The following is a 26,430-nucleotide window of genomic DNA, read 5'->3' as shown; positions in this document are numbered from 1 at the left end:
TCAGCAATAAATCCTATCTGATTACTGTGCTGACTGATTAACTTCACTTGTACTCTTTCAACGCAATAAACACAGATTGTTAAAGAGATTGTAAACTTAAGGTGATTGAACTAAAGTCTCTGTTTTTTTGGGGGTTTAAAAATAACAAACATGTTATACAAACCCCCTCCCCCCCCCCCCCCCCGTACAGTGGATTTGCACAGAGCAGCCTGTATCCTCCTTTTCTTGGGTCTCTCACCGGCGCTCCTGGCCCCTCCTTCCTGCCGAGTGCCCCCACAGCAAGCAGCTTGCTATGGGGGCTCCCGAGCTGAGCCGCTGCTCTGTGTCCATTCATGTTCGCCCCCTCTCTCCTCATTGGCTCACCGACAGCAGCAGAAGCATATGGTGCCCACTACTGTGTCTCAGCCAATCAGGAGGGAGAGTCCTGGACAGCTGATGATCATGTGCAACATCGTTGGATCCAGATGGAGCTCACATAAGTATTAGGGGGCTGCAGCACACATATATATATATTTTTTTAACTTCATCCAAAGAATGCATTAAAGCAGAATTCCAGGCTGTATTAACAAAAATGAAAAGTCAGCAGCTACAAATACTGCAGTTGCTGACTTTTCATATAAGGACACTTGGCTGCCTAGGGAGCCTGCAAAGTCGGCACCTGAAGCTGACCCATCCATCGGCTCTGGGTGCAGGCGCCGGCATCCTTGCTAAGGGAACCAGGAAGCAAAGCTTCAAAGCCTATTTCCTACTGTGCATGCGCCAAATCGGGCTGCGCTTTCGGAATGGTCCTTTCTGTCTTCTGGGACCTGGGTGTGTCTCCAAGAAGGAGACACTGCTGTGTGTAATGGTTTTGCACAGAGCAGCCCTAAACTTCCTGTTCTCGGGTTTCCTGCTGGTGCTTCGGGTTGCCCCCTCCCCCCCAGGAAGCCTTTTTATGGGGACATTAATATGGGCTGGTTTCCTAGATGCACTCTGTGTCCATTGGCACACACAGCACGGCTTAACCCTGCCCTCCACTCTCTGCTCACTGGCTATGATTGAGATCCAATGGGTCACGCTGCTGCCTCTCTGTCCAGGGAGGAGAGAGAGCTGCTGCTCTTGGGTATAGCTCTGGATCCAGAGCTCAGAGAGGTATTTAGGGGGCTAGGTCAAGCAAAAAACCTAGTGTAGGGAAAGGTCTGAACACCCCTGCCTGTTTGTTTTCTTTCTTTCCCCATTAAAGGGGTTGTAAAGGAATTTTTTTCCCTAAATAGCTTCCTATACCTTAGTGCAGTCCTTCACTTACCTCATCCTTCCATTTTGCTTTTAAATGTCCTTATTTCTTCTGAGAAATCCTCACTTCCTGTTCTTCTGTCTGTAACTACACATCATAATGCGAGGCTTTCTCCCTGGTGTGGAGAAAGCCTCTTGAGGGGGCAAGCAGGCAAGTCAGGACGCTCTCTACTTTGCAGATAGAGAAAGGAGCTGTGTGTTAGTGGGCGTCCTGACACTCCTGCTCGCCCCCTCAAGAGGCTTTCTCCACACCAGGGAGAAAGCCTTGCATTACTGTGTGTAGTTACAGACAGAAGAACAGGAAGTGAGGATTTCTCAGAAGAAATAAGGACATTTAAAAGCAAAATGGAAGGATGAGGTAAGTGAAGGAGGACTGCACTAATGTAAAGGAAGCTATTTAGGGGGAAATTTTTTTTTTTTTTTTAACAACCGCTTTAAAATAATTTTAATCAGACACAAGAGAGAGAAAATCTGTAACATGGACAAAAAAAAAAAAAAAAAGCCCTGACAGATGTAAATGTTTTCTTGCTCCATGACTTGTCATGAGAGACCAATGAGGATACCATTGCTGACCTTTCCTTCTGAGGCCTAGTCACCAGCCTATTCGTTTCTGAGTCGGTGACTTACAACGGGTATGTAGATCAGTTCTGACCTTACTCAGACCTCTTCCTACTTCCCATACTTGTCCTTGGATCGTTACTCACAAAAATCAGATCTATGGCCGTTCCTGCTTCACAGAAAAATTCTGACTATGATCCTAAGAACACCGTGCCAGATTCAGGTACTATTGCGGCCGTGTAACGTAACCCGTTTACGTTACAGCGCCGCAAGTTTACAGTGTTAGTGCCCGATCCACAAAGCACTTACCTGTAAACTTGCGGCGGTGTATCGTAAACACGTCCGGCAGAAGCCCGCCCAATTCAAATGGGGCGGGTTCCATTTAAATTAGGAGCGCTCCCGCGCCGGACGTTCTGCGCATGCTCCGTTCGCAATTTTCCCGACGTGCTTTGCGCGAACTTACGGAGGCCCGACGTGTTTGTGAATCGCGACGTGCGTAACGTACTTACGTCGAAAAAAAAAAATTCAAAAGCGACGCGGAACGACGGGCATACTTAAACATGGTGGAGTAATTTTACACCATGTTAAAGCACACCTAACTTTGCGACGGGAAAAAAAGACTTGCGCCGACGTAACAAACCTTTGTGGATCACCGTAACTGCTAATTTGCATACCCGACGCTGGAATATGAAGCAAACTCCCCCCAGCGGCGGCCGAAGTATTGCATCCTATGATCCGACGGTCAATTACACCTGTCGGATCTTAGGGCTAGCTATGCGGAACTGATTCTATGAATCAGCCGCATAGATACGACAGGAGATACGACGGCGTATCTCCTGATACACCGTCGTATCTCCTCTGTGAATCTGGCCCACCATCCCTACAGTCAAGCACGGGGGTGGAAACATTATGCTTTGGGGCTAAAAGGTACAGGCAGACTTTGCTGCATTGAGGGGCCAATGGACGAGGCCAGGTATTGTAAGATCTTGGATAAGGACCTTCTTCCCTCAGCAAGAACATTGAAGATGGGTCATGGATGGGTCTTCCAGCATGACAATGACCCAAAACATACCGCCAAGGCAACAAAAGGAGCTGCTCAAGAAGAAGCACATAAAGGTCAGGGAGTGGCCTAGTCAGTTTCCAGACCTTAATCCTATAGAAAATTAATGGAGGGAGTTGAAACTTCAAGCTGCCAAGAGACAGCCAAGAAACCTTAAGGATTTAGAGAAGATCTGTAAAGAAGAGAGCCAAAATCCCTCCTGAGATGTGTGCAAACCTGATCACCAACTACAAGAAAGTCTTACCTCTGCGCTTGGCAACAAGGGTTTGTCCACCAAGTACTGAGTCATGTTTTGGTTGGGGATCAAATAATTATTTTACTCACTGAACTGCAACTCAATTTATAACATTTGTATCGTGTGTTTTTTTTGGGGTGAATTTTTGGTTGATATTCTGTCTCTATAATTTCAATTACAGCTATGATAAAAATTATAGACCCTTCATTTCTTTATAAATGGGCAAACTTACAAAATCTGCAGGGGATCAAATAATTATTTTCCCCACTGTATATTCGTTTCGCGTGGGAAGTAAATTTAAGCTTGCGCTTTGATTATATAATGATAACTCTCATTTAATGGGTTACAACCCACAACAGTAAAATCAGTCATTATATGCAGAAAGCCATGCATGTTATCCATTTCCCAACCAGCCGCCATCATTATACAACAGCAGGTTGGCAAATCGCTGTAAGTGTACATCGGCACCTTTTAAGGACGATCGCAGGCGCGCCCCACGCTGTAGGGCGGGGCACCCAATACGAATGGCCAGCGGCCACCCGCGATCGCGGGCACGAGAGCCAGAGCGGAGATGTGTGTATGTAAACACAGATCCCTGTCCTGACAGGGGAGGAGAGACGGATCTGCTGTTCCTAGTGATGAGGAGCAGCGATATGTCTCCTCCTTCAGTCAGTCCCACCCCCCACAGTTAGAAACACCTCCCAGGGAACACATTTAACCCCTCGGTCGCCCCCTAGTGTTAACCCCTTTCCTGCCAGTGGCATTTATACATTTCTGGTCTGGAAGTGGTTAAACTCACTGTTGAACCGAATGGGTTAATCCTCTGCATTGTGCAAAAATACTGTTTGATCTTGTATGCACGGATCCTCCTCTTCTTGCATTGTCCCTATAACATGTCTGGATAAGACAGAGTCTATGGAGTCAGGCTGCACATGCTCAGTTTGATGTGTGTTGCTAGAGAGTTGTTTTGTTTCCTTGGGAGAGTGCATGTCATCAGCACAGGGCCAATCAGCACTGTCCAGACAGAGTGTCTGGGGCTTTGCATTCTGATAGGACAGCACTGTATGAAAACTCCTCCTACAAGCTTTACCAGACGCTGATAGAAGTCACAAGACTGCTACATACTGCTGATGAGAAAAGGTATTTAGCAGTTTATATTTACTAAAACTATTGTATTTCTATGTTCTGTGTACTGTGGGAGACCAGATATAGTGAATGCAGGTTCCTGGGTTTAGGAACACTTTAAGAGCTGCATTTTTTATATTGTACTTACTGGTTTTTCATGTATTACACTTATAATGCAAGCAGCTACAATATTCTTTACATTTGAGCGCTGGTTGTGTTTTCTTTGAAGTTCAGGGGGATCATTGAGGATTTTTCCCCCCCACTGGAGCAAATTGGATTATGATTTTCTGGGGTTCTGTGCCTTCTGGATCAACTGTGGGCATAGGATTGTGTATATAAGATTTGCGTGATTTTTATTTTATTTTTATTGGTAAGTAGATAGACTTTTGTTGAAAAAAAGACACGACTAACTATGTATCCCCCCCCCCCCCTTCCTGAATTCCCCCCCCCCTTTTTTTTTTGCATATTTGTCACACCCAGAGCTTTTTTCTCAGAGAATAGGTGCAGGAACTCCACCCTTTTAAAACCACCCTTGTCTCTACCCCATACCCACCTCCAAGTACCTTCCCTTGGTGCCACCCCTGACCTAGCCGCCCAATACCGCCCCTTTTAGAAAATACAGAACCAAGTATTATTTTGTGGTTGTATGTGATTTGTTAATGATAACAAAAAAAAAAGCAGTAAAATAGATCCCCTAAAGCCAGCAACAATAGACCCCCATTCCAGGCACACTAGATCCCCCCCGGCGAAAACAGATCCACCCAGCAACAAAAGATCTCCCCTCAGCCACAATAGACTCCACCCCAGTGCACAATAGATCCCCCTAGCAACAAAAGACCCCACCCCAGCAATAATATACCCCCCCCCAGCAACAATAGATTCCTCACATAACTAGGGACGAAACAACTAATTGATTAATCGTCAACTAATCGATTATGAAATTAATCGATTACAATTTTCATAATCGATTAATAGGCCAGTAACATAATAGGGTTAAAACAACTAAAATTAGCCCTTTATAGTACAAAAAAGCAAATCGCTACTGTAAATATTACTTTCACTGTCCCACAGTAAAAAAATGAACCCCTTACAGTAGCGATTATTTGCTCTTTTTGTACTTATTTCTGTTTTTTTAACCCCCATTATGTTACTAAACATCTCAGGCCTGGGGTCACACCTCTGTTTTTTGGTGCTTTTGGCAGAAACGCACTACAGTTCATTTACATGTTTTCCTATGAAAACATCCATGTTTTTTTTTCAGCTGCTGCATATTTGGAAAGGGCAAGGAAACTGTGCTATTTTTTTTTTTTTTTCGTTTCAATATACTTCGATGGAGAAGCTGCAGAAAAGCATGTAATGTGTTTTTCCGGCAATTTGTGTTTTGTAATCTGCCCAACAACAAATTGGCCCCAAAAAAAATATATATATTTTTTTTAAGGCTATTATCCGATTAATCGATTAATCAAAACAATAATCGGGCAACTAATCGATTATGAAAATAATCGTTAGGTGCAGCCCTACACACAACATTATACCCCCCAGCAACAATAGATCCATGTGAAAAAAGTTTTCTTTCCCACAAGTGGAAAAGAAAAAAACACTGCGCTTACAAATGATCAAAAACATACTATTACTCAAGAAACCAAAGTACATAAAACAATATGAACAAAAAGTACGGCGCTCAGTGAACCAAAATAACCAATATGCAATAGAGCAGCCTATCCCCGGCGACGTCTTGTGTGACGAAACGCGTAGGTGTGGCCAAGCTAAGTGACGTCATCACGCATCAACGGAGACACGCAACGACGGAGTCAAGCAGACGAAGGAAGCCTTGAGGAGACGCCGTGCTTCTTTCCTTATGATATTACGCCTGCAATCTTTCATCTAATTGTAAGTGCATCTATACCCTCAGTGTAAAACTGTTATGATAACAGATTTTAATATGTGGTATCTATCCGTTTTTCATTTCATGGGAGCCTGATTGGGTAATCGATCCATTGAAGTATACACTGCCTGGAACTTTTCCCTAATACCTTCCATACTTAAAGAAAGTCTGATTGGGAAGACTTTAAATATCCCTGGGCCTTATGAGACGGGCGCAATTTCGTTCTTTTTATCTGGTAAGGAGATCATATTCTCACTAATTGGGTGACCTTTTTCCGGTGGAAGATTCTCATCTCATCTATAAAATCCATCCGTATACCATTAAATCTCTTCCGATTTCAGTTGGATGTGGATCATATATATGGACTTTTACACTATTTTCTTTTTTTATCACTTTTTATTCTTTATGCATGTCACGGTTTTTACCAGTATTATTTAACTATGTATTGGTTGTTACCAACAATAGATCCACCCCAGCAACAATATACCCCCAGCAGAAACAACAGACCTTCCAGCAGCCAGCAACAATAGACCTCTCCCTCAAAAGTAGATCCCTCCCAGCAACAATTGAGCCCTCAGCAACATAAGATGCCCCCTAGCAACAATAGACCCCCATGCAAAAATAGATCCTTAACAGTTACAATAGATCCCCCAGCAGTCAGCATCAAAGACCCCCCAGCACCCCTTTCCATTACATACATTCAGTGCTGGAGGTGCCGGTGATCTGCCGATATGGTTCCGGCTATCGTGAAAGTTCCTGCGCAGGCGCAATCTGATCTGCCGAGATGGTTCCGGCTAACGGGAAAGTTCCTTCAAGGACTGCGCAGGCGCAAACTTGCCGACGGAAATCTCCGAACCTCGGCCGGCATCCAGGATGACGTGGATTTCGAGGAAAGTGGCCAGTCGGCCTCGCGTCCTCGCTTCGCTCGGACGGCTCGCTCCCCTCCCTCTGCCTCCTGGCTCTTTTTTTAACATCCTCCAATCCACGGGGATGTTAAAGAATGAGCCTGGATGCCGGGCGAGGTTCGGAGTTTGCGCCTGCGCAGTCCTTGAAGGAACTTTCCCGCTAGGGGAACCTTAAGGACAATTCACCGGAAGTGCGTTCCCACTGAAAAAAAGCCCTGGTCACACCTAAATGGTGGCATTCTATAAAGCACAAGCATAACCCCCCGCAAAAAAAACACAATCACAAACATCGTAACTTTCAAAAGTTTTATTAAAAATAAAGTGCTGTAATAAAAAATGAAAATTGTACATATACTGCAAACAACAGGAAGAAGCAGACTTTGTACATCAGGACACACCTACACCACAGACTAAGGGTTTGGCACGGAAAAGCTGAACTTTAATATTTACAACAGATGGGGAGCTTCCAAGCATGCATCATGATAAGGTGCACAGCATAGTCCTTTTACTAGCACAGGTTGTATCTGAGCTCTAGTGGTCCTTTTTACATGGAGTTACCCTGCCATGCAGAGTCTAGTGTCACCTTACCGGACACACTACACCCCTTTGTCTGGCTCACAGTTTGGTAGAACATTTACACACCAGTTAGTAACTGAATATTTGTGTCTAGGACACCGAGTACCTTTTTCGTGTTTTGCTACAAGAGTTCACTTATGTGGATTTTGATAATGTGCTTTGCTTTAGGTCATAACTTAATACTGTACATTCAAAGGTTATAGTAAGTAGTTTCCCCAAAATACGTTCTGCCGACATTTGTGGTTTGTAGGTTCCCACACTGGCTGACCTTCACCTGTTCATTTCTAATAATGAGCGACTGGCACTGTTGGTGGATGACCTGTAGGTAGGTTTGTGATGTTCCCCAAGGCTGGGTCATGCATGTGTTGTGCGTTGGTGTGCTGTGGTGCCATTCATTCTAAAGCCTCGTACGCACGATCGGATTTTCCGCGGACAAAGCCTCAGACTTTTTTCGAAGGGCGTTGGCCGTGAACTTGTTTCGCATACAAACGGCAAAGAATTGTCAGCCAACAAACACAAAACAAAGTAGTTTCCAGCTCTTTAGCGCCACCCTTTGGGCAAATTCTGCTAATGTTGTGTTATGGTGAGCACTGCTTCTGAGCATGCGTGTTTGTACTTTGGAGTTTTGTCCGATAGACATCACACATTTGTTGTCGGAAAGTTTTAAAGCATGCTATCCAACATTTGTTGTTGGAAATTCAGACAATTGTCCGATGGAGCGTACAAACGGTCGGATTTTCCGACAACATCCTGCCATCACACAATTCCCGTCGGAAAATCGGATCGTGTGTACGAGGCTTTAAAGTGGAACTCCAGGTATGAACTTGATTGGATGCCTACATCAGGGCTGTCTTAATAGCATCATGGGCCCCTGGACAAAGTAATGCTCTGGGGCCCCCTACAATGATGACAGTGCAGGTAAACAGACATCAAGTAGGTAGGAGGCAGACTGCCTCCCCTGTGTATCTATCACTCTCGGTGCCATCATGGGCCCCCCAATTTTGGGGCAGCGTGGGCTCAAAGACCAGCTGCTTTGGGGAAAGTACAGGGGCCCCTCATGCAGCTGGGGCCCCTGGGCAGTGCCCAGGTGTGCCCTCTCATTAAGACAGCCCTGGCCTACATTGATCCCGCTTGACACTGTGTAAGTATGCCTATTTCATCATTGGGGAAGCTAACAATCACTGAAGCTGTCGGCTCTCCTACAGTGATCGCAGCCATCTTCCAATTCCCATGCATGACTTCCCTTCTTGGAACCACTTCAATTCACAGAATGCCTTGTACTTTTTTCAATGAATACAAGACATTCCCGGACGAGGTGGGGATTGTGACGTCACCTCCACTTCTATCCACCTCATCCAGATAGAGAACACAGGGCATTCTATGAATGGGACCTGGAATATTTCGGCTATCACTGTAGTAGGGCAGACTGCTTCCGTGATTTGCAGCTACCCCAGTGGCCCCGCAGGTATCAAATATACTTAGGCAGGCCATAGATGGTACGACAGTGCTGACGGGAAAATCCCTCCTGCTGAGCAATTGTCTGCTCCCAGTGGGCGGGGGAAGCCACCCCTGCTGGGAGAAGACAGTGATTATTGCTAGCGGCTATAGCAGACACTAGAGCAGTGGTTCTCAACCTTCTAGTGCCGTGACCCCTTGATAAAATTTCCCAAGTTGTGGGGACCCCCAACAGTAAAATTGTTTTCATAGCGTGGGTTAAAAACACCCAAGGCAAGACAAGTTATTTGCGCCCCTAACCCACTGACATTTAGCGCTCCCTGAGTCCCTTCCACTCGTACAGTATTAAAACCCCTTATAGTACATTTTAGGATGTACCACTCTTTCTCTTTGTTCTCCTTTCTTTCCCTTTCATCTCTCCTTATCCCAATTCCTCCCCCCCCTCATCCTTCCCTCTAACTGTCTTTCTTGCTCTCTCTTTTTTTCCTTTCTCTCCCTTTTTCTTTGTTCCTCCCCCTCTTATCTCCCTTCCTAGGAGGTCAGTGCGGGCTTCAGGAACAGCCCAGGATTCGGTGACCCCTGGCAAATCATCATTTGACCCCCAAGGGGGTCCCGACCCCAGGTTGAGAACCACTGCACTAGAGTTAATTGCAAGTGAATCCGGCAGGCTGGTTGTACCCAAGCTGATCGTACCTGCTGAACCAGCCGGGATTCGAACAGTCTTTGGCCAGCTTTACTCAAAGCTAGAAACCGCACCATGGAACTGGGTTTGGGACTTTGGATGACACATGCCTCCATCCCTGAAAATTGAAAGAAAGAAAGGGTTGGGACTTTAAATGAGATGCGTGTTGATGCAAACAGTGGCCCGGATTCAAAGAGAATTGCGCTTTTTTTGCGGAGGCGCAGGGCAACGATTTTGCCCTGCGCCCCCGCAAATTTGCTCCGCTGCCCTCGACTCACGGAGCAGTAGCTCCGTAAATTGCAAGGGCGCGCCGGCAAAATTGCCCGGGAGCGGGAATCATTTAAATTAGGCACGTTGCCGCGCCGATCGTAAAGCGCATGCGCCGTCGGGAAACTTTCCCGACGTGCATTGCGGCAAATGACATCGCAAGGACGTCATTTGCTTCAAAGTGAACGTGAATGGCGTCCAGCGCCATTCACAAATCACTTACGCAAACAACGTGAAATTCAAATTTCACGACGCGGGAGCGGTGGGTATACTTTAGCATTGGCTGCCCCTACTATTAGAAGGGGCAGCCTTACGCTAAAGACGCCGTACGGAAACTTCGTAACTTGCGTACGCAGGGCCCGCGCAACATTGTGAATCGGTGTTAGTATGCAATTTGCATACTATATACTGAGCACAATGGGAGCGCCCCCTAGCGGTCATCGCAAGAATGCAGCCTAAAATCTGCGTGGCATAAGAGCCTTATGCCACGCAGATTTTAGGCTGCAGTCGGCGTTACGATGTTCCTGAATCAGGAGCATTCGTAACGCCGGAGCAAGTCAGCAATTGCGCTGCGTAACTATGGTTACGCAGGCGCAATTGCTCTCTGAATCCGGGCCACTATGTATAAGTAAATAAATAAAGTAGCATAGCGTAATAACCAGGCTCAAACTTACCTCTGCTTTTAACATACTAAGGCTGGGTTCACACTACGGTTTTCCCGTCCGTCAGCCGCATACGATTTCAGTATTGAAAACGTACGGGCCCGGACGGGAAAACGTAGAGATAGACAATGCATTGCAAATCGTATGCACTCGGATGCATCCGGGTGCGTACGATTTGCTGGCAAAACGTTTTTTAAACGTACGCAAAACCGTGTTCAACCACGGTTTTGCGGTCGTTTTTAAAACAGTATGGCAACCGCATACGTTTTCCTTTAACATTAATGTTAATGGAAAACGCACATATGTGCGGTGCCATACGTTCCCGTCCGTTTCAGCCGCATACGTTTTTTCATATAAATCGTATGCGGCTGACGGACGGGAAAACCGTAGTGTGAACCCAGCCTTAGTTAGACAGTTGAATTTGGCTTGTAATTTGGTTGGTAAGTTTGAGCCTGGTTATTACGCTATACTACTTTATTTATTTACTTATACATACTGTTTGCATCAACACGCATCTCATTTAAAGTCCCAACCTTTTCTTTCTTTCAGAAACCGTACCATGGGTTGCAACAACTGCCCCCAAAAAATGTACACCAGCACACGTGTTTTAACTTTTGGGCTGGATGAACAAGTCCTTAATGGCATCCTAGCACCTTGCAATGGACAAGCACTGCAGCGCACAACAACTCAGGCTAAAGCATTACTGTGCATTGTGGTGGGTTTGTTACAAAGACTAATACATGCAACATTTTTAATGCGATTTCATGAATGCGATTTCATGAATGGTCTGTTAAAACAAAGCACATTGACACGGGCATGAAATCCATGTGTTAATGTACTGTAATGCCGCGCACACACGGTCGGAATTTCTGACAACAAATGTTCGATGTGAGCTTGTTGTCGGAAAATCCGACCGTGTGTAGGCTCCATCGGACATTTGCTGTCGGAATTTCCGACAACAAATGTTTGAGAGCTGGTTCTCAATTTTTCCGACAACAAAAGTTCTTGTCGGAAATTCTGATCGTCTGTAGCCAATTCCGACGCACAAAGATTCTACGCATGCTCGAAAACAATTTGACGCATGCTCAGAATCATTGAAGTTAATTTTTATCGGCTTGTCGTAGTGATGTATGTGACCGCTTTCTTGACGTTTGGAATTTCCAACAACATTTGTGTGACCGTGTGTATGCAACACAAGTTTGAGCCAACATTGCGTCTGAAAAAAATCCACGTTTTTGATGTCGGAATGTCCGATCGTGTGTACGCGGCATAACCCAGCCTTAGGTTCTCAACCACATGTATCCCTGGGGGTCCCTGGGGGTACTGATGATGATTGTAAAGAATAATCAAACAGTTTACATTTTTTGCAAATAATAAATAGAATGTGAAATAGACCTAAATAAATAGTTTGTACTGATGAAAGGTTCTTGTAATAAACCTACACTTGTCAAAGGGTACTTGAAAGAAGCTTTAGGGGATACATGGTAAATGGATTTAAGGGGTCTATTTATAAAAAAAAAAAAAAAAAAAAAAAAAAAGTTTTTTGTCCAGTGAATTTGCCTGTACATTTGTTTCTTGTGAATTGGGCAAAAGTGACTGTTCTTTAAGCTTTTTTCCTCTTCAGAATGAATGTTTTATTATGGGCAGTAGGAATATACTAGGTGGAGCTAATGAGCATGGAAAATACGCCTTTGTAACAAGAGATACATTGTAAATTCTAAAGAATGCTAGAGGGTAACCATGTATTTGCTAATTCCCTCTAGTGTTCTCTGTAATAGAATGTATACATAACTGACTCCATTTTAGATTCCCTTCTATTTTCTTCTGAGTAGACGTGAACTTTTGAACTTTATGTGTTTTTTTTTACATAACTAGCTTAACGAACAGTTTGCATAGAAACATGCTCTTTTGCCTCGTACACAAGATCAGTTTTCCCGGCGGTCAAAAGACTGCCGAGAAAACCAAGGGGAAAACAGAGAACCTGCTCGGTTGCTTTTCCCCGTGTACACACGGCCGTTTTTTCCCAACAGGAAAACTGCCATGACAGCTTTGGTTGGTAAAAATAGCCGTGTGTATGTTCCACTGCAGTGTTTCCCATAGGAAAACTGACGAGCAAAAAAACGCAGAGAATCGTGGTGGGAAAAAAAGAGAACAAGTTCTCATGTTTTTGCTTGCAGTTTTCCTGTCGGGAAAACTATTATGGAGCATACACACGGCCGGTTTTCCCGACCAAAAGCAAACATGGCAGTTTTCCCTTTCGGGCCTGTGTGTATGAGGCATGTGAGCCACTGTGGTTAAGCTGATTCACGGAGCAGCCTGTTGTGTCAGCAAAGTCATCAGCTAATTCTTGTTAACTAAGTCAGCAGTTTAAATCATGATAAGAAAGTACTGAGTTTGTATAACTTTTAGAAACATATGCATTAAAACACAGCCCCTCCTTTCTTTCTTCTGCATATAAGCCACTGTTGTACTCAATACAAGTCAGAGATCCTATGAACACACTCAAGCCTGTTTTCCGTGTCTTATTTGGTCTCTCACGGATCCGTGGGTCACTGAACGTCTTCCTGCATTACCTGGGTGGTCGTATTAACTGTTCCTCTTCATTCTTTAGGATTGTTACATGGTTAAATATGCATTTCCCATTCTCCTCAGCTATATCTAGTGGCCATAATACAATCATTTACCGCTGCCCAAAATTAAAAGAACATTCGTTCAAAAGAGAAAGTAGCCTAAAGAACAATTGTGTTTGTACAGTTGTTCATACAGAATGAATGTACATGCAGATCCACTGGACAAATGATTATGCAATTATTTTTCTAATAGACCCCTAAGTATGCATAGTAAATATCACTCTCTCAATGTGCAGATCTAAATATGTTGATTCATGCGTTTTCATTACACGTTGGATTTTAATACACCTAGTGAAACGAAAGGCAACAGTCTTCAAACCGCAAAAGGCGCTAGCCTATTTACCCAATTTTCATTGGGCTACATAGAAAGCTAATTTTTGATTGGTTCCTAAAAGCTACCACACAACTTTTTTAGATGATTAAATGAGGCCTATCAACACAACCCAAAGAACGGTTCCAGCTGGTCTATATTTAAGGTGAATACCATGATGATAGCAGCATGGGTTTCCTAACAACCTGAGAAGCTACTTTATACTGTACATAGTAGTCTGAGGATTACCATGATATTTGTTTTAAAATACTGCTTAGAGGTCATAGCAGTAAGTCAGAGAGGCAACAATCTAGCCGCGTAAAATGTATGTGCTTTAAATATGCAATATCTACTTTCAAGCACCACAAGTCATTGTTATCAGATATGGAACAAATACCCCACAAGTGGTCTTTTATATATACAAAAACAGTAAGGAAAAGAGGAAGATCTTGCCCATCACAGCTAGTCAGACCCATTGATACTTCTAGCGTAAAACCTAGTACACACGATCGGATTTCCATCGGACAAATACGTGGAATTTTGTGTGAAGAGCGTTGGGCGGGAACTTGTTCTACACACAGATGGCAGAACATGAAACTACGTGGTTTTTCTGCTCTTTAGCGCCACCCTTTGAGCAACTTCTGCTAATGTTGTCTTATGGTTAGCATTGGTTCAGAGCACGCGTGTTTGTACTTTGTATTTTAGTCCGACAGACTTGTGTACACAGGACTGGATAATCCGACGGCACACATTTGTTGTCGGAAAATTTGAGAGCATGCTATCCAACATTTGTTGCCGGAAATTCCAACAACAATTGTCCGATGGAGGGTAGAAACGGTCGGATTATCGGACGAAAACCCCACCATCACACAATTGTTGTCGGAAAATACGATCGTGTGTAGACCTTTAGACATAAAAAAGAAATTCAAAAGCCGGACTCACTGCTATGGACAACAGCCCCGATTTCGCTTTCCTCCAGGATATGTTATTCTACAGGGTGGGCCATTTATAACAAAAGTTGGATTCAAAATGGCCAACTTCAAAATGGCCGCCATGGTCACCACCCATCTTGAAAAGTTTCCCCCCTTACATATACTAATGTGCCACAAACAGGAAGTTAATATCACCAACCATTCCCATTTTATTAAGGTGTATCCATATAAATGGCCCACCCGGGTGGATCCATATAAATGGCCCACCCGGGTGGATCCATATAAATGGCCCACCCGGGTGGATCCATATAAATGGCCCACCCGGGTGGATCCATATAAATGGCCCACCCGGGTGGATCCATATAAATGGCCCACCCTGTAGAAAGGAGCGGAGCAGCCTTTCTCAACCTTTTTAATATAGGGGGGAACCCTTGAGATAACTTTCCGGGGTCAAGGAACTCCCGCTATTAAAAACGATATCTATAGCTCACAGTACATTACTATGATGGCTACTAGGAAAAAGACTCCTTAGATTTGTGGCCATTGGGAAGGATCCCCCCTTGCGGAAAGCTAAAACGATCATCATTGCTAGTGGTTACTCATGAGAGGAAGAAGTTACTCATTGCTCAAGGAACCCCTAGAAACCTCTGGAGGAACCCTGGTTGAGAAAGGCTGGAGTATGTAGTATGTCAACTTGTGCATGGCTTGTCTGTATGATGAAGGCACTAGCAGTTCTAAGGCGTGACTGTACCATTGAACGTATACAAAACTGCTTTTTCCCACTGTCAGGACATACTCCCTTTTAAACATATCCTATATACACATTTATGAAAACAAATGGAAACAAACATCCCGAAACACACAAAAAAAAAAAAAAAAATTCCCTGTACAATATTTACATACGCATGATCTTTGCTGTCTTCACTAAATGATTCACACATTAAGATACACTTGTGTATCCTCTATACTTAGGCAGATTATAGCTGGTTGTAGGCATAAAACACCAATTCCTGGATTCACATTATCAAAAAAATAAAATAAAAAATGAACACCAGAAAGGAAAAAAAATAATAAAATATTTAAATAAAAAAAAAAAAGAAGAAATCTGTCTATAAAATAATGTCAACAATATGTTTAACAGAGTGATCAAGGAAGATGGAAGAGGAACACTGAGATCATCTGACAGATGTTCATGATGGACTACTTGTTCTCCTGCTTGGTGAGTTGCTGTCATGTAGAGTATTGCCACCGGCTAGTAGCTAAATTCTGTCCATTTCTAATCATGGATTCCATATTGTGCCACATTTAATTGTGCTTCTTCTTGTAGAAAATGTGCATGTCCATATTGGTTCCATAGTTGTGGCTTCTTTTGTGCCATTAGTCCAGACAGTGATATACAGGCTTTTCACTGGTACCGTAATATTTTCCCAACTTCAGACTTATTTAGGAACTTCTTGTTCTTTGTGCGATTTTACTCCTTTACTCCAGATCTGGTCTTTGTGACCGGCCGCAGTACTGGGATGATACCACTAATACGAGTTACCGATGTGTGCAATCTAACGAAGAAAAATAAAAAAGATGGTCCGTATGCATGAATTATACAATGGCAGGTGAAATGGAAATGTGCTACCTTTGGACCAAGTGTGTACTTTTCCCAAACACAAGTCTCCTTCAGAGTCTGGCAATCATGACAATGTAACAGATGACATCATATCATTCCACAATGTAGACTTTTACGCTCTCTGCACACAGAAGCTATCCATGGATTTAGGTAGCCTGGGTTGACAATTAAAAGTTTACCATTGTCATAATCCAACTTGCATGCACACACATAAAATACTTGTGGTCCCTTTTGGCATTGTAAGTCCGGGGAAGGATTATCTCCCAGTGTAGTAGTCTCTCATACCACAGAATCCCGTATTTCGGATCCCAGTCGTACCCGTGGTTTAGGGCTTACTGACGTGACCTCTACAATAGTGTCCTTGACGTTTAGTGGCCTTTTTTCAGATTCTGATTCAATTTTACTAGCAACCAAAGGATCATGAACAGGAGTATTGATAATGTAGTTGTCATTCAGGGTCTGATAGCCTTTATGGTCCGCTTGTGGCATTGGAGCACTTGTTCCATTTAATGGCAAGCTTTCAGTCTGTTTGCCATTGCTACGGATCTTCTTGGCTGGCTTGTCGTGTTTTACTGGCTTCAGGATGGACTTCATTCCACTTCGATGTTTATATAAGATTAAAAGTGTTAAAATGACCAATACCACCACGAAAAGGACAGTCATGATTAAAAATTCATTCCAGTATGATTTTCCCAGGAGTTTAGCTGTATGGCTTCCTGACTCAGACACAAATTTCGAGGAGTTGACCAGCTTATCAATGGCGCTAACTTTCTTAAAGCTCAATTCAGTGTGAGGTTTTGGAGTAGTTGGCTTTACGGGACCATCGGTCTCCACGCAGTACATGGCCATTAATTTCCTGAAGTCGTATTCTACTGACCAGCATTCGTATGTTCCCAGACGTTCAGGGCTGTTGACTAGGATCAGGTCTCCGGATTCCAAAACAAAATAAGAGGAATCAATGATTTTGCCATTGTGGTGCCACTGGCGAGTTGCTAAGTTGGACAGCAAATTGCACGGCAAAGTGGTGGCGTTATTTATTTGAAGTACAATCTTCTTGCACTGTGGCTCTTTAATGAAAGAATAAACAAAATAGAGAACATTCATCATTAAGTAATCAAAATGAACACTTTTAGTTAATCACTAAAATGAATTCTCTGCCGTTTAGGTCTAAAAATTATTAAAACCTGACACTTTTTTTTTTGGTTTAAATTTGGTATATCCTGTAGCAGTTACATTGCCCAGTTATTGCCCCAATTGGATAAAATGTCTAATGCTAGATGACTACACATTGAGGCACATAGGTACTTTATAGGGTTTTCCACAAAATATGCACTCCCCACTTATCATTTGGTTTATTCCACTTACAGTGCCTGGAAAAAGTATTCATACCCCTTAACATTTTCCACATTTTTGTCATGTTACAACCAAAATGTAAATGTATTTTATTGGGATTTTATGTGATAGACCAACACAAAGTGGCACATAATTGTGAAGTGGAAGGAAAATAATAAATGGTTTTCCAAATATTTTCCCTTCCTGGCAAATTCTCACGAGAGTGAGAAAGAGAGAGCCGTGCGTGATGTCATAAGCCTAGGCTTTTTACCAGACAAGAAACAGGAAGTGGGCTGTATAAGTAATTTACTTGCAGAAAAAAAAAATTACTATCCAAAGTTAAAACAACAAGGGCAGAAGATTTAATAGATGAAAAGATGAAAAAATTACTGAATTTCCGCTTTAAGTTTAACACACTCATTGGAAGGATTGCTATGGCATTGTCTGGCCACAACAATGACAGTTATGACATGCTAAGTACGGGGTGGCCACACACACAGTTTTAAGTCTTTCACAATCATATGACTTTTGCAGGCATGGGGGCCCTATGAAATTGGGTTAAAAGGGTTAACTGATTGTTTAGGTCTAGGGGGTACAGAAAGGAAGATTTATTTATCTTAGCAGTCTAAGGTCCGATGTCATCAAGACCAAAAGACAGAGACCAAAGCCCTGCATTGGATGTGATGATGCCAAGGGACAGTCCACAGCTGGAGCATGGGAGAGCGCTGTCTGCCAGGGGAGTGGCTGATTTAATAAGTAAATGTTTTTACTCTGCCTAGACCAGTGGTCTCAAAACTATACCCCGGGGGGTGGAAGTGGCCCGTTGTTTGCCTTTATCTGGCCTTTGGACCACTATTCCACTAACTGACACAAATGATGGAACACCATTACTCCTACTGACACCATTGATGGCACCATTCTTCCCATTAATACCAACAATGGGTTCTTATTCCCCCCCATTATAGCCAATGATGTGGCATTGTTTATGCCCACTGATGGCAGGGTATTTTTTACTCCCACTGGCTACAGTCCAGCCCCCCAAAGCCTGAAGGACAGTATGTTTCCCATTGATACCAACAATGGGTTCTTATTCCCCCCTTTATAGCCAATGAGGGGGCATTGTTTATGCCCACTGATGCCAGAGCATTTTTGATTCCAACTGGCTACAGTCCAGCCCCCCAAAGCCTGAAGGGCAGTAGGCCTTTTGCTTAGAGAGTTTGGAGACCCCTGCCCTAGAACCACTCAAGCATCATGAGTAAAATATGAGTATCAAGAAGTCTCACCATCCACTACATTGACTCGTCCTCCAGGTCCTGTGCCATTCTTTTGCTCGCAGAGATTTGAATCTGCATTTTCTATATCTTGGAGCCAGTGCCTGAAACACATGAACACAACCATGCTTAACAAACTGTTATGGTTGGAGCCAGACCAAACAATGATCACATTTTAAAACTGGTGACTTACTGTGAGTTTGATTCATGCACATGGTGATGGATACTACGACAGCCCTTCTTGTTCCATGCACAGTAGGGATCACGTGACAGGACACACTCCCCACAAGTTGCGTACATGCTGCAGTTAGAGACTGGCACTTGCACCACCATGGATCGCGAGGAGGCGTACACCAGGCCCTTTATTGAAAAATAAATAAAAATAAATGATCAATTTACCTTGTCAGAACATAAGTCTTTTCACTGCACTTCTCCGAATTATTCTATTTCTCTTCCTGCCCCGCATCATACAGTTGGGTGCCTGAGTTGGCCGCCTGTCAAGCACCATAGCTATCACACAGGAGGAAGGGAGTGAATCACATGCTCTATTACCCAGAAGTATGTAGTATGTGATTTTGTCTACCAAAAACAATTAGTGTTATGGTGAGAGTGAAGGAAAGGTAAGTAAAAGCAGCTGTAAGGCTGCAATTAAAATGAAACAGTTGCTTTGTCCAGTATAGACAAAACACAGGTTACCTTTAAGTGCATCATCTCCGCCATCCACTCTAGACTGGAGAAGCAATTAGTGGAGTTGTTCCAATTCCATAAAATGTGACTTAAGTGTATACAGCTGAGTTGATGGGATGTAACATTGTATTTCTTATATATGGTTGACCAAAGGGCACATAACCGTATGATATATTCTTTATGTTCATTAATCAAGTGCTGACATTGATATATGCTCCTACCTTGCTGTGATCAAGCATCAGCTCCTGCACCGAGTCAGTATCTGGAAAGAGCCGAATCTCCTCGATGACATAGACTTTCTTATTTACACTGACAGCTTTGTGCAGCCTTCCGTCATCTAATAATCAAGGCAACAAATATTAGCAATAAGATCCACATTTCTTTTATCTCCGCTCCCTTTTTAATGGACCAGAAAACTCAGATAAAAGTTAGCTTAGCTTAGAATGCACTTTACATTACAATTTAAGTTACTGCTATTGTTCTGTTCAGTACAAATGGCATTCAATTTTTAAAAGCCAGGAACCTGAATAAAATAGTTACTATATGGGTGTCAATGAGTGCAGCTATCTAAATACCCAATAGGAGACGCTACCAATTGTTTGTGTTATAACAATAAAAGTGCTACTAAAGCTGTAAGTAATAACTACTGTCCAATATATTCAAACATTTTGGGTTCCAAAAAAAAAAAATGTATTATAATGCAGCAGCATTATTTGATTTAAAGAGGAGCTCCACTCTTCTGTGATCATTTCCTGCCACTCTTCTACCCATCTTTACATATCCTGTGCTGTGCATGTGCAGATGTGCCACAGGTCTATGCCAGGTCTTTGGGATCTGGAATGTGAGACATTGAAGACAAGTGTACCATATGTGTTCATGTAGCTACGGGTCTATGCCAGGTCTTTGGTATCTGGAACTTTGTAGACAGCTGCACCCATAAGTGAGTGAGTGAGTGAGTGAGTGAGTGACTTATATAGCGCAGCAAATGCGAACTTAATCGCCTCAAGGCGCTTGACATCCAGAGTCGTACCGGTCCTTCAGAAGAGGTGGGTCTTTAGTTTTTTCCTAAAGGCCCGATGGTTTTCCTCCAGGCGGATGGTAGTGGGTAGAGCATTCCAGAGCCGAGGTCCTTGGACCGAAAATCTGCGTTCTCCCTTCGATTTGTAGCGGGATTTAGGAATTTGGAGAAGGTTTTGGTTGTGTGCATGCATGGGTATACGCAGGTCTCTGCCAGGTCTTTGGGATCTGGGACTTTGTAGACAGCTGCACCCACGAGTGTGCATGCATACGCAGGTCTCTGCCAGGTCTTTGGGATCTGGTATGTAAGACATTACAGACAACTGTACCATATGTATTAATATATCCACGGGTCTTTGCCAGGTCTTTAAGATCTGGTATGTGAGACATTACAGACAGCTGCACCCATGAGTGTGCATGCATGGGTATTCACAGGTCTCTGCCAGGTCTTTGGGATCTGGTATGTCAGACATTACAGACAAGTGTACCACATGTGATTATGTAGCTATGGTCTTTGGGATCTGGTATGTGAAAAATTTAGACAAGTGCACCATATGTGTTCATGTAGCTATGGGTCTATGCCAGGTCTTTGGGATCTGATATCTGGGACTTTGGAAACAGCTGCACCCATGAGTGTGCATGCATGGGTATACACAGGTCTCTGCCAGGTTTTTGGGATCTGGTATCTGGGACTTTGTAGACAGCTGCACCCATGAGTGTGCATGCATGGGTATCCGCAGATCTGTGAGACATTGCAGACAAGTGTACCATATGTGTTCATGTATCCAAGAGCCTTTGCCAGGTCTTTGCAATGTCCCAGATGCCAAAGACCTGGCGTAGACCTGTGCATACATGCACATATATGGTGTAGCTATCTGCAATGTCCCAAAATCCAGAAAAGTGCACCATGTTTGGGCATGCATGGGTATCTGCAGGTCTCTGACAGGTTCCTGGGATCTTGTTATCTGACAGGTCTTTGGGATCTGATATCTCAGACATTGCAGTCAACTGTACCATGCGTGTGCAAGTGTGTGTATCCTTCATGTGCGCATCTGTGCCGCATTTGTCAGCCAGGTAGTAGACACCTGCAACACAAGTGTGAAATCTCATGGCGATTAAGCTCCCCTCAGCAAAATACAACCTTGTGGCGTGTGACGTGAACATCCCAGAAGGGCGTACTATGCCACTCTCACCTAGGCATTAAAGTAGAAAGTAATGCCCTGCAACACTAAAAAACAAACAAAACATTTCTAAAATTAGGGGAAATGTTTTTCAGTTTGTATAATAAGGACAGGGGAGGAACCAGGATAGAACAAGTCACTGCTGTGGGTGAAGGTCCATTTTAATGACCACAGAAAAGAATATTCACAGTAATATATTTGCTACCTAATTTGATAAGAAGCTGCCTATGCTGAAGTCCGATCAGTATAGTGTGGATTATAAATAGTGGTTATAGGTTACAGCACATAAGAGCTCCATTGACTAAAACCTACTGTATATTTTCATTCGATAATTCATAAAAAAAATAAAAAAATCTCAAATGTACGAATGTCTTTTACAAGCCAGTAGTCTCATTACCACATTGACTTCCGGTCCCTATAAATCTAGAGACAAATAATAGTTTCTTTTAGAAGTGAAAGAAGTCTGACATCTCCATTGTCTCTTACCTGTTCCCAAGAACATGACATCATAGGTTTTCTTGAGGCCCTTGACCCTTTGCACGCTGATCTGCTGGTAGCGCATTTGTGGCTGCAGGAGCAACGGCTGGCTCCGTACCGCGCTGTCCATCAGAAAATGATCTTTGATGAAGTTTAACACTCTGTCCGGCATTTGAAGTGAAGAGTTGATCTTTATGTTTCTTGCCTTGTTGGTAATGCACTGTTGTACATCCAAAGAACTCAATTAGTTGCCATTTCATGGAATACAAAAGAACTTTATCCCCTCCCTTATTTTTTATACATGTACTCTCACATGACAACATATTATATATGCATTATGTATCTATGTATTGGTAATTGAGTCAACATATTATTATTGACTTATTTGTTTTGTGCATGTTTGTCTTAAACAAATAAACATGATACCTTATCCGTGTCCTCTCTGTTATCCCCAGCTTAATATGCACTTTACCAGAAACTCCTGAAGAAGCTTCAAAGAGTGAAACATGTTGCGCGGTATCTTTTGTATTTATGCATGTGGTGGAATTCACAAAACTTTTTATCTTTTCATGTTTTTTTACCTTTATAATAAAAAAATTGAATTTTATGATGCTGTCATTGAGTCTATACTGTATCTATTTATGAACACCGTTAAAGTCCTGGGGTTTGTTACCCCCCTCCCCCTTCTTCATGAGATTTATCTACAGCAATTTACAAACAGAGGGCTAGATTCAGAAAGACTTATGACGGGCGTATCAGTAGATACGCCGTCGTATGTCCGAATCCGCGCCGTCGTATCTTTAAGCATATGCTCAAATTGAGATACGCTTAAATGTTGCTAAGATACGACTGGCGTAAGTCTCCTACGCCGTCGTATCTTAGTTGCATATTTACGCTGGCCGCTAGGTGCGTGTACATCGATTTACGCTTAGAATATGTAAATGACGTAGATACGCCTATTCACGAACGTACGCTCGCCCGTTGCATGTAAGATACGCCGTTTACGTAAGGCGTTTTCAGGCGTAAAGATAAACCACCATGTTAAGTATGGACGTCGGAACCGGCATCGAATTTCACGTAGTTTGTCGTAAGTCGATTCAGAATAGGGCTGGGCGTAGGTTACGTTCACGTCGAAAGCATTGACTATTTGCGACGTGATTTGGAGCATGTGCACTGGGATACGTCCACAGACGTTCGTTCGAAATGTCATTTACGTGGGGTCACGATTAATTTCCATAAAACACGCCCACCTCTTCCACATTTGAATTAGGCGGGCTTACGCCAGCCAATTTACGCTACGCTGCCACAACTTACAGAGCAAGTGCTTTGTGAATACTGCACTTGCCTCTCTAAATTGCGGCGGCGTAGCGTAAATGACATACGCTACGCCCGCACAAAGTTACGTCTCCCTACCTGAATCTAGCCCAGAATGTTTGCCATTGGAATAAAAGTTCAACTCAGCCCAGACTTTTTTTTTTTTTAAATATAATGGGTAACTCAGACAACAGTAAAAACTTAACAGTGTCCTCATGGGGGAGGACATCAGAAGGTGACACTGGAAAAAAAAAAAATTAAGGGGTGCGGTTGTCACCAAGACTAGAATAACCAAAAATCACATCTGACAGATGTCATGACCTCACCCCACTAAATTGATGTGCTTTTGTGTCTCCCATCAGAGAGAGATTGCATCACTTCCTGTCCTGGTGACACACAGTCAGCAAGGCAGGAAGTGAGAATACATGTCCTTAATAGAGGCACTGATAGCAAAAAAAAAACTACCAAATATTCTAACACTCCACTGTGTAAAACTTAAATAATAAAAAAGTACTTTTGGCTTTATTTGGGTATTACAGGTTTATCACTTGGAATATAAAAGAGGAAGGATGCGTCAGCACTGAGCAGAGGGCCACTGTAATAAAATGTAGTCCTAAACGTGCAAGAAGCCAGAGATTTATTGACCAGAATCAGCTCAGACGAGTACTTGCTCTGCTATACACAAAGCAGCTTTATACCCCTTTCACACCTCAGTGTATTGTAGCTGAATTCTACATGTTCAGCATTAAAAAACACAATTTTTTTTATGGTGCCTGTTCATTCCTGAGCAAAAAAAAAGTACAGGAGCTTCTTTTGAGGTAAATGTTTTTTTTTTTTTCAAATATAATTTTTATTAAATCCCAGAAAGGGCAGAACCAAGTCGCAACATCAATAAAGTACAGACAGACATAGACAATTCCAGTGACATAGCGCCTTACAATATGTCTAACTAACAAACAACACGCTGTGATATTTAAACCTCAGATAAGTAATTATAAAGGGTATGTCCAAAAAAGGACCTCATATTTTAGTTTGTTAGTCTTAAAACATAAAAAGTAACCACCGGGTAGGGTATGGGACTGTCCAATCCCTTTTCCTTTTTTTTTTTATTTTTTTTAAGTAGGAGCAGATGAAAAAGCGAATAGGTCAATAAAAGAAAAGAAGGCAGGAGGGGGGGGGGGGGTGGTTGGGGGCGGGGGGGGTGTAGTCTAAGATGGCGACGGATCATGTTAATAAAGGTATTCAGTCAATATGACTTATCTAAGGATTCATTGTCTGAAAAGGGCCATACCTGGCAAATGGTTTTTGGGCTTGCAAACTTCAATGGGAATACGTAATTTTTATTTATTTTTTAAAAGTCTATGGGGCAAAAATGCACAACCCCTGTCCCAAAGAGACTATAGTACAGCACAATGCTACTAAAAACATGTCAAAAATTGACAAAAAAGCCTTTAAAATAGTTTACATACGCTACACTCAAGTGTGAATTTAGACTTAGAGGTTAATTGGCTCCTGTCTAAATTGGCCCTACTATGGCCCAGATTCACAGAGTGTGGGCGCACATTACGCCGCCGTAGCGCAAACGCCGTACCATCTTAGAGCGGAGAGGCAAAGCATTGCATTCAGCAAGCTGCGTCAGCGTGGCGTAGGTTTCGAGGGCGCAGGTGGAAGTGGGCATGACCCATGCAAATGAGGCGTGACCCCATGCAAATGATGGGCCGAGCTCCAGACAGATACGTATCACGAACTGCGCATGCGCCGTGACGTGGACACATCCCCCTGCGCCTGCTCACAACCACGTCTAAACAATTGCCTAAACTACGCCGGATCACTGCTTACGGCGTGAACGTAACCTACGCCCAGCCAGACACGCCGGCGTAAAATACGCAGGCTTGTGTTCCCTGGTGCAGACCTTTGCATGTCTGCTGCTGGGTTGCACCTCATTTATGGGGAATAACTTTACGCCGGACGTACAACTTACGCGCACCTCGCATAGCCTGCGTCGGGTGCACGCGGGTTCGTGAATCGCCGTATTTCCCTCATTTGCATGTTTGAATGGCTAATCAATGGGAGCGGCACCATGGTCCCAGCCTAAATGTGCGCCCACTCTACGCCGGCGTAAGCAAGCTACGTCGGCGGGGTGTAGCCTGTTTTTAGGCGCATATTAGTTTGTGGGTCTGGCGCACACATACGCCGGTGCACATTTGCACTTACGTCGGCGTAACGTGATTTACGTCGGCGTAAGTGCTTTGTGAATCTGGGCCTATGTGTATATATAAATGTAAGTTAGGAACTTTAGAATGTAAGCTCCTTAGGGCAGGGACTGGGGTGAATGTATAATAAATGTGCTCCATAAACTGACAGCGCTATATAAGCACCTGAAATAATAAAAAAAAAAATTATAGCCGAAAAATACTACATGAAGTCACATACAGTACAATCAACGTCATATAAAGAGTTCCTACATCTTACCACTAGAGGGTAGTATTACCATTAAATCCATGTTAGGTTGCAGGAAAGTTCCACATTTAGCAAGTTTTTTTTTTCTTTTTTTTTTTTTTTTTTTTTTTTTTTTTTTTTTTTGAATTCTGTTTATTAGATTTTCAGAATATAAGTTTACAAACATTTCTTATTGAAACGACATGTATTATGCAAATGCCAGATAAGACTTTTCAGCAGTAGCATACCTAAATGTTGAAAAAAAAAATGCATTAAACAGTACATCAAATGTATTGTCATTCAAAACAAAAAAATAAAAACAAGGACTACATAGGGAAAGGTGAGAGAGTAAGTTAGAGAAGGGTGTATATTCGGTCTAGACCTTTAAATACAGAATATCTATAACTGGTCTATTATTTTCCTATAAAAGGTGAGAGAAAACTCTTTCTCCTCAACATTGAAAAGACAGAATATTTTGTTTTTAATGTTCATGACTTCAACAAAATACCATATTCGGTAGATTCCGCAAAATGTATC

The 26,430-nt window shown here is 43.0% G+C and overlaps 1 protein-coding gene across 1 annotated transcript in view; it reads right to left on the bottom strand.

The window, feature by feature from the left end:
* Window positions 1–15,270: 15,270 nt before the first annotated feature.
* The window catches only part of SEMA4B (semaphorin 4B), a 117,077-nt gene continuing 105,917 nt past the window's right edge, over window positions 15,271–26,430 (bottom strand). Inside the window, exons 10-14 of the mRNA XM_040342462.1 lie at window positions 22,150–22,360; window positions 19,687–19,802; window positions 18,972–19,138; window positions 18,791–18,882; window positions 15,271–17,242 (exon numbers count right to left, since the gene is read on the bottom strand). Of these exons, the coding sequence (XP_040198396.1) occupies window positions 16,455–17,242; window positions 18,791–18,882; window positions 18,972–19,138; window positions 19,687–19,802; window positions 22,150–22,360 (1,374 nt within the window). The 3' untranslated portion in view covers window positions 15,271–16,454. The remainder of the gene's footprint in view (window positions 17,243–18,790; window positions 18,883–18,971; window positions 19,139–19,686; window positions 19,803–22,149; window positions 22,361–26,430) is intronic.

This window comes from Rana temporaria, chromosome 3 (genome assembly GCF_905171775.1).
Source record: "Rana temporaria chromosome 3, aRanTem1.1, whole genome shotgun sequence".
Lineage (NCBI taxonomy): Eukaryota > Metazoa > Chordata > Amphibia > Anura > Ranidae > Rana > Rana temporaria.
This window is presented reverse-complemented; position numbering and strand designations above follow the sequence as displayed.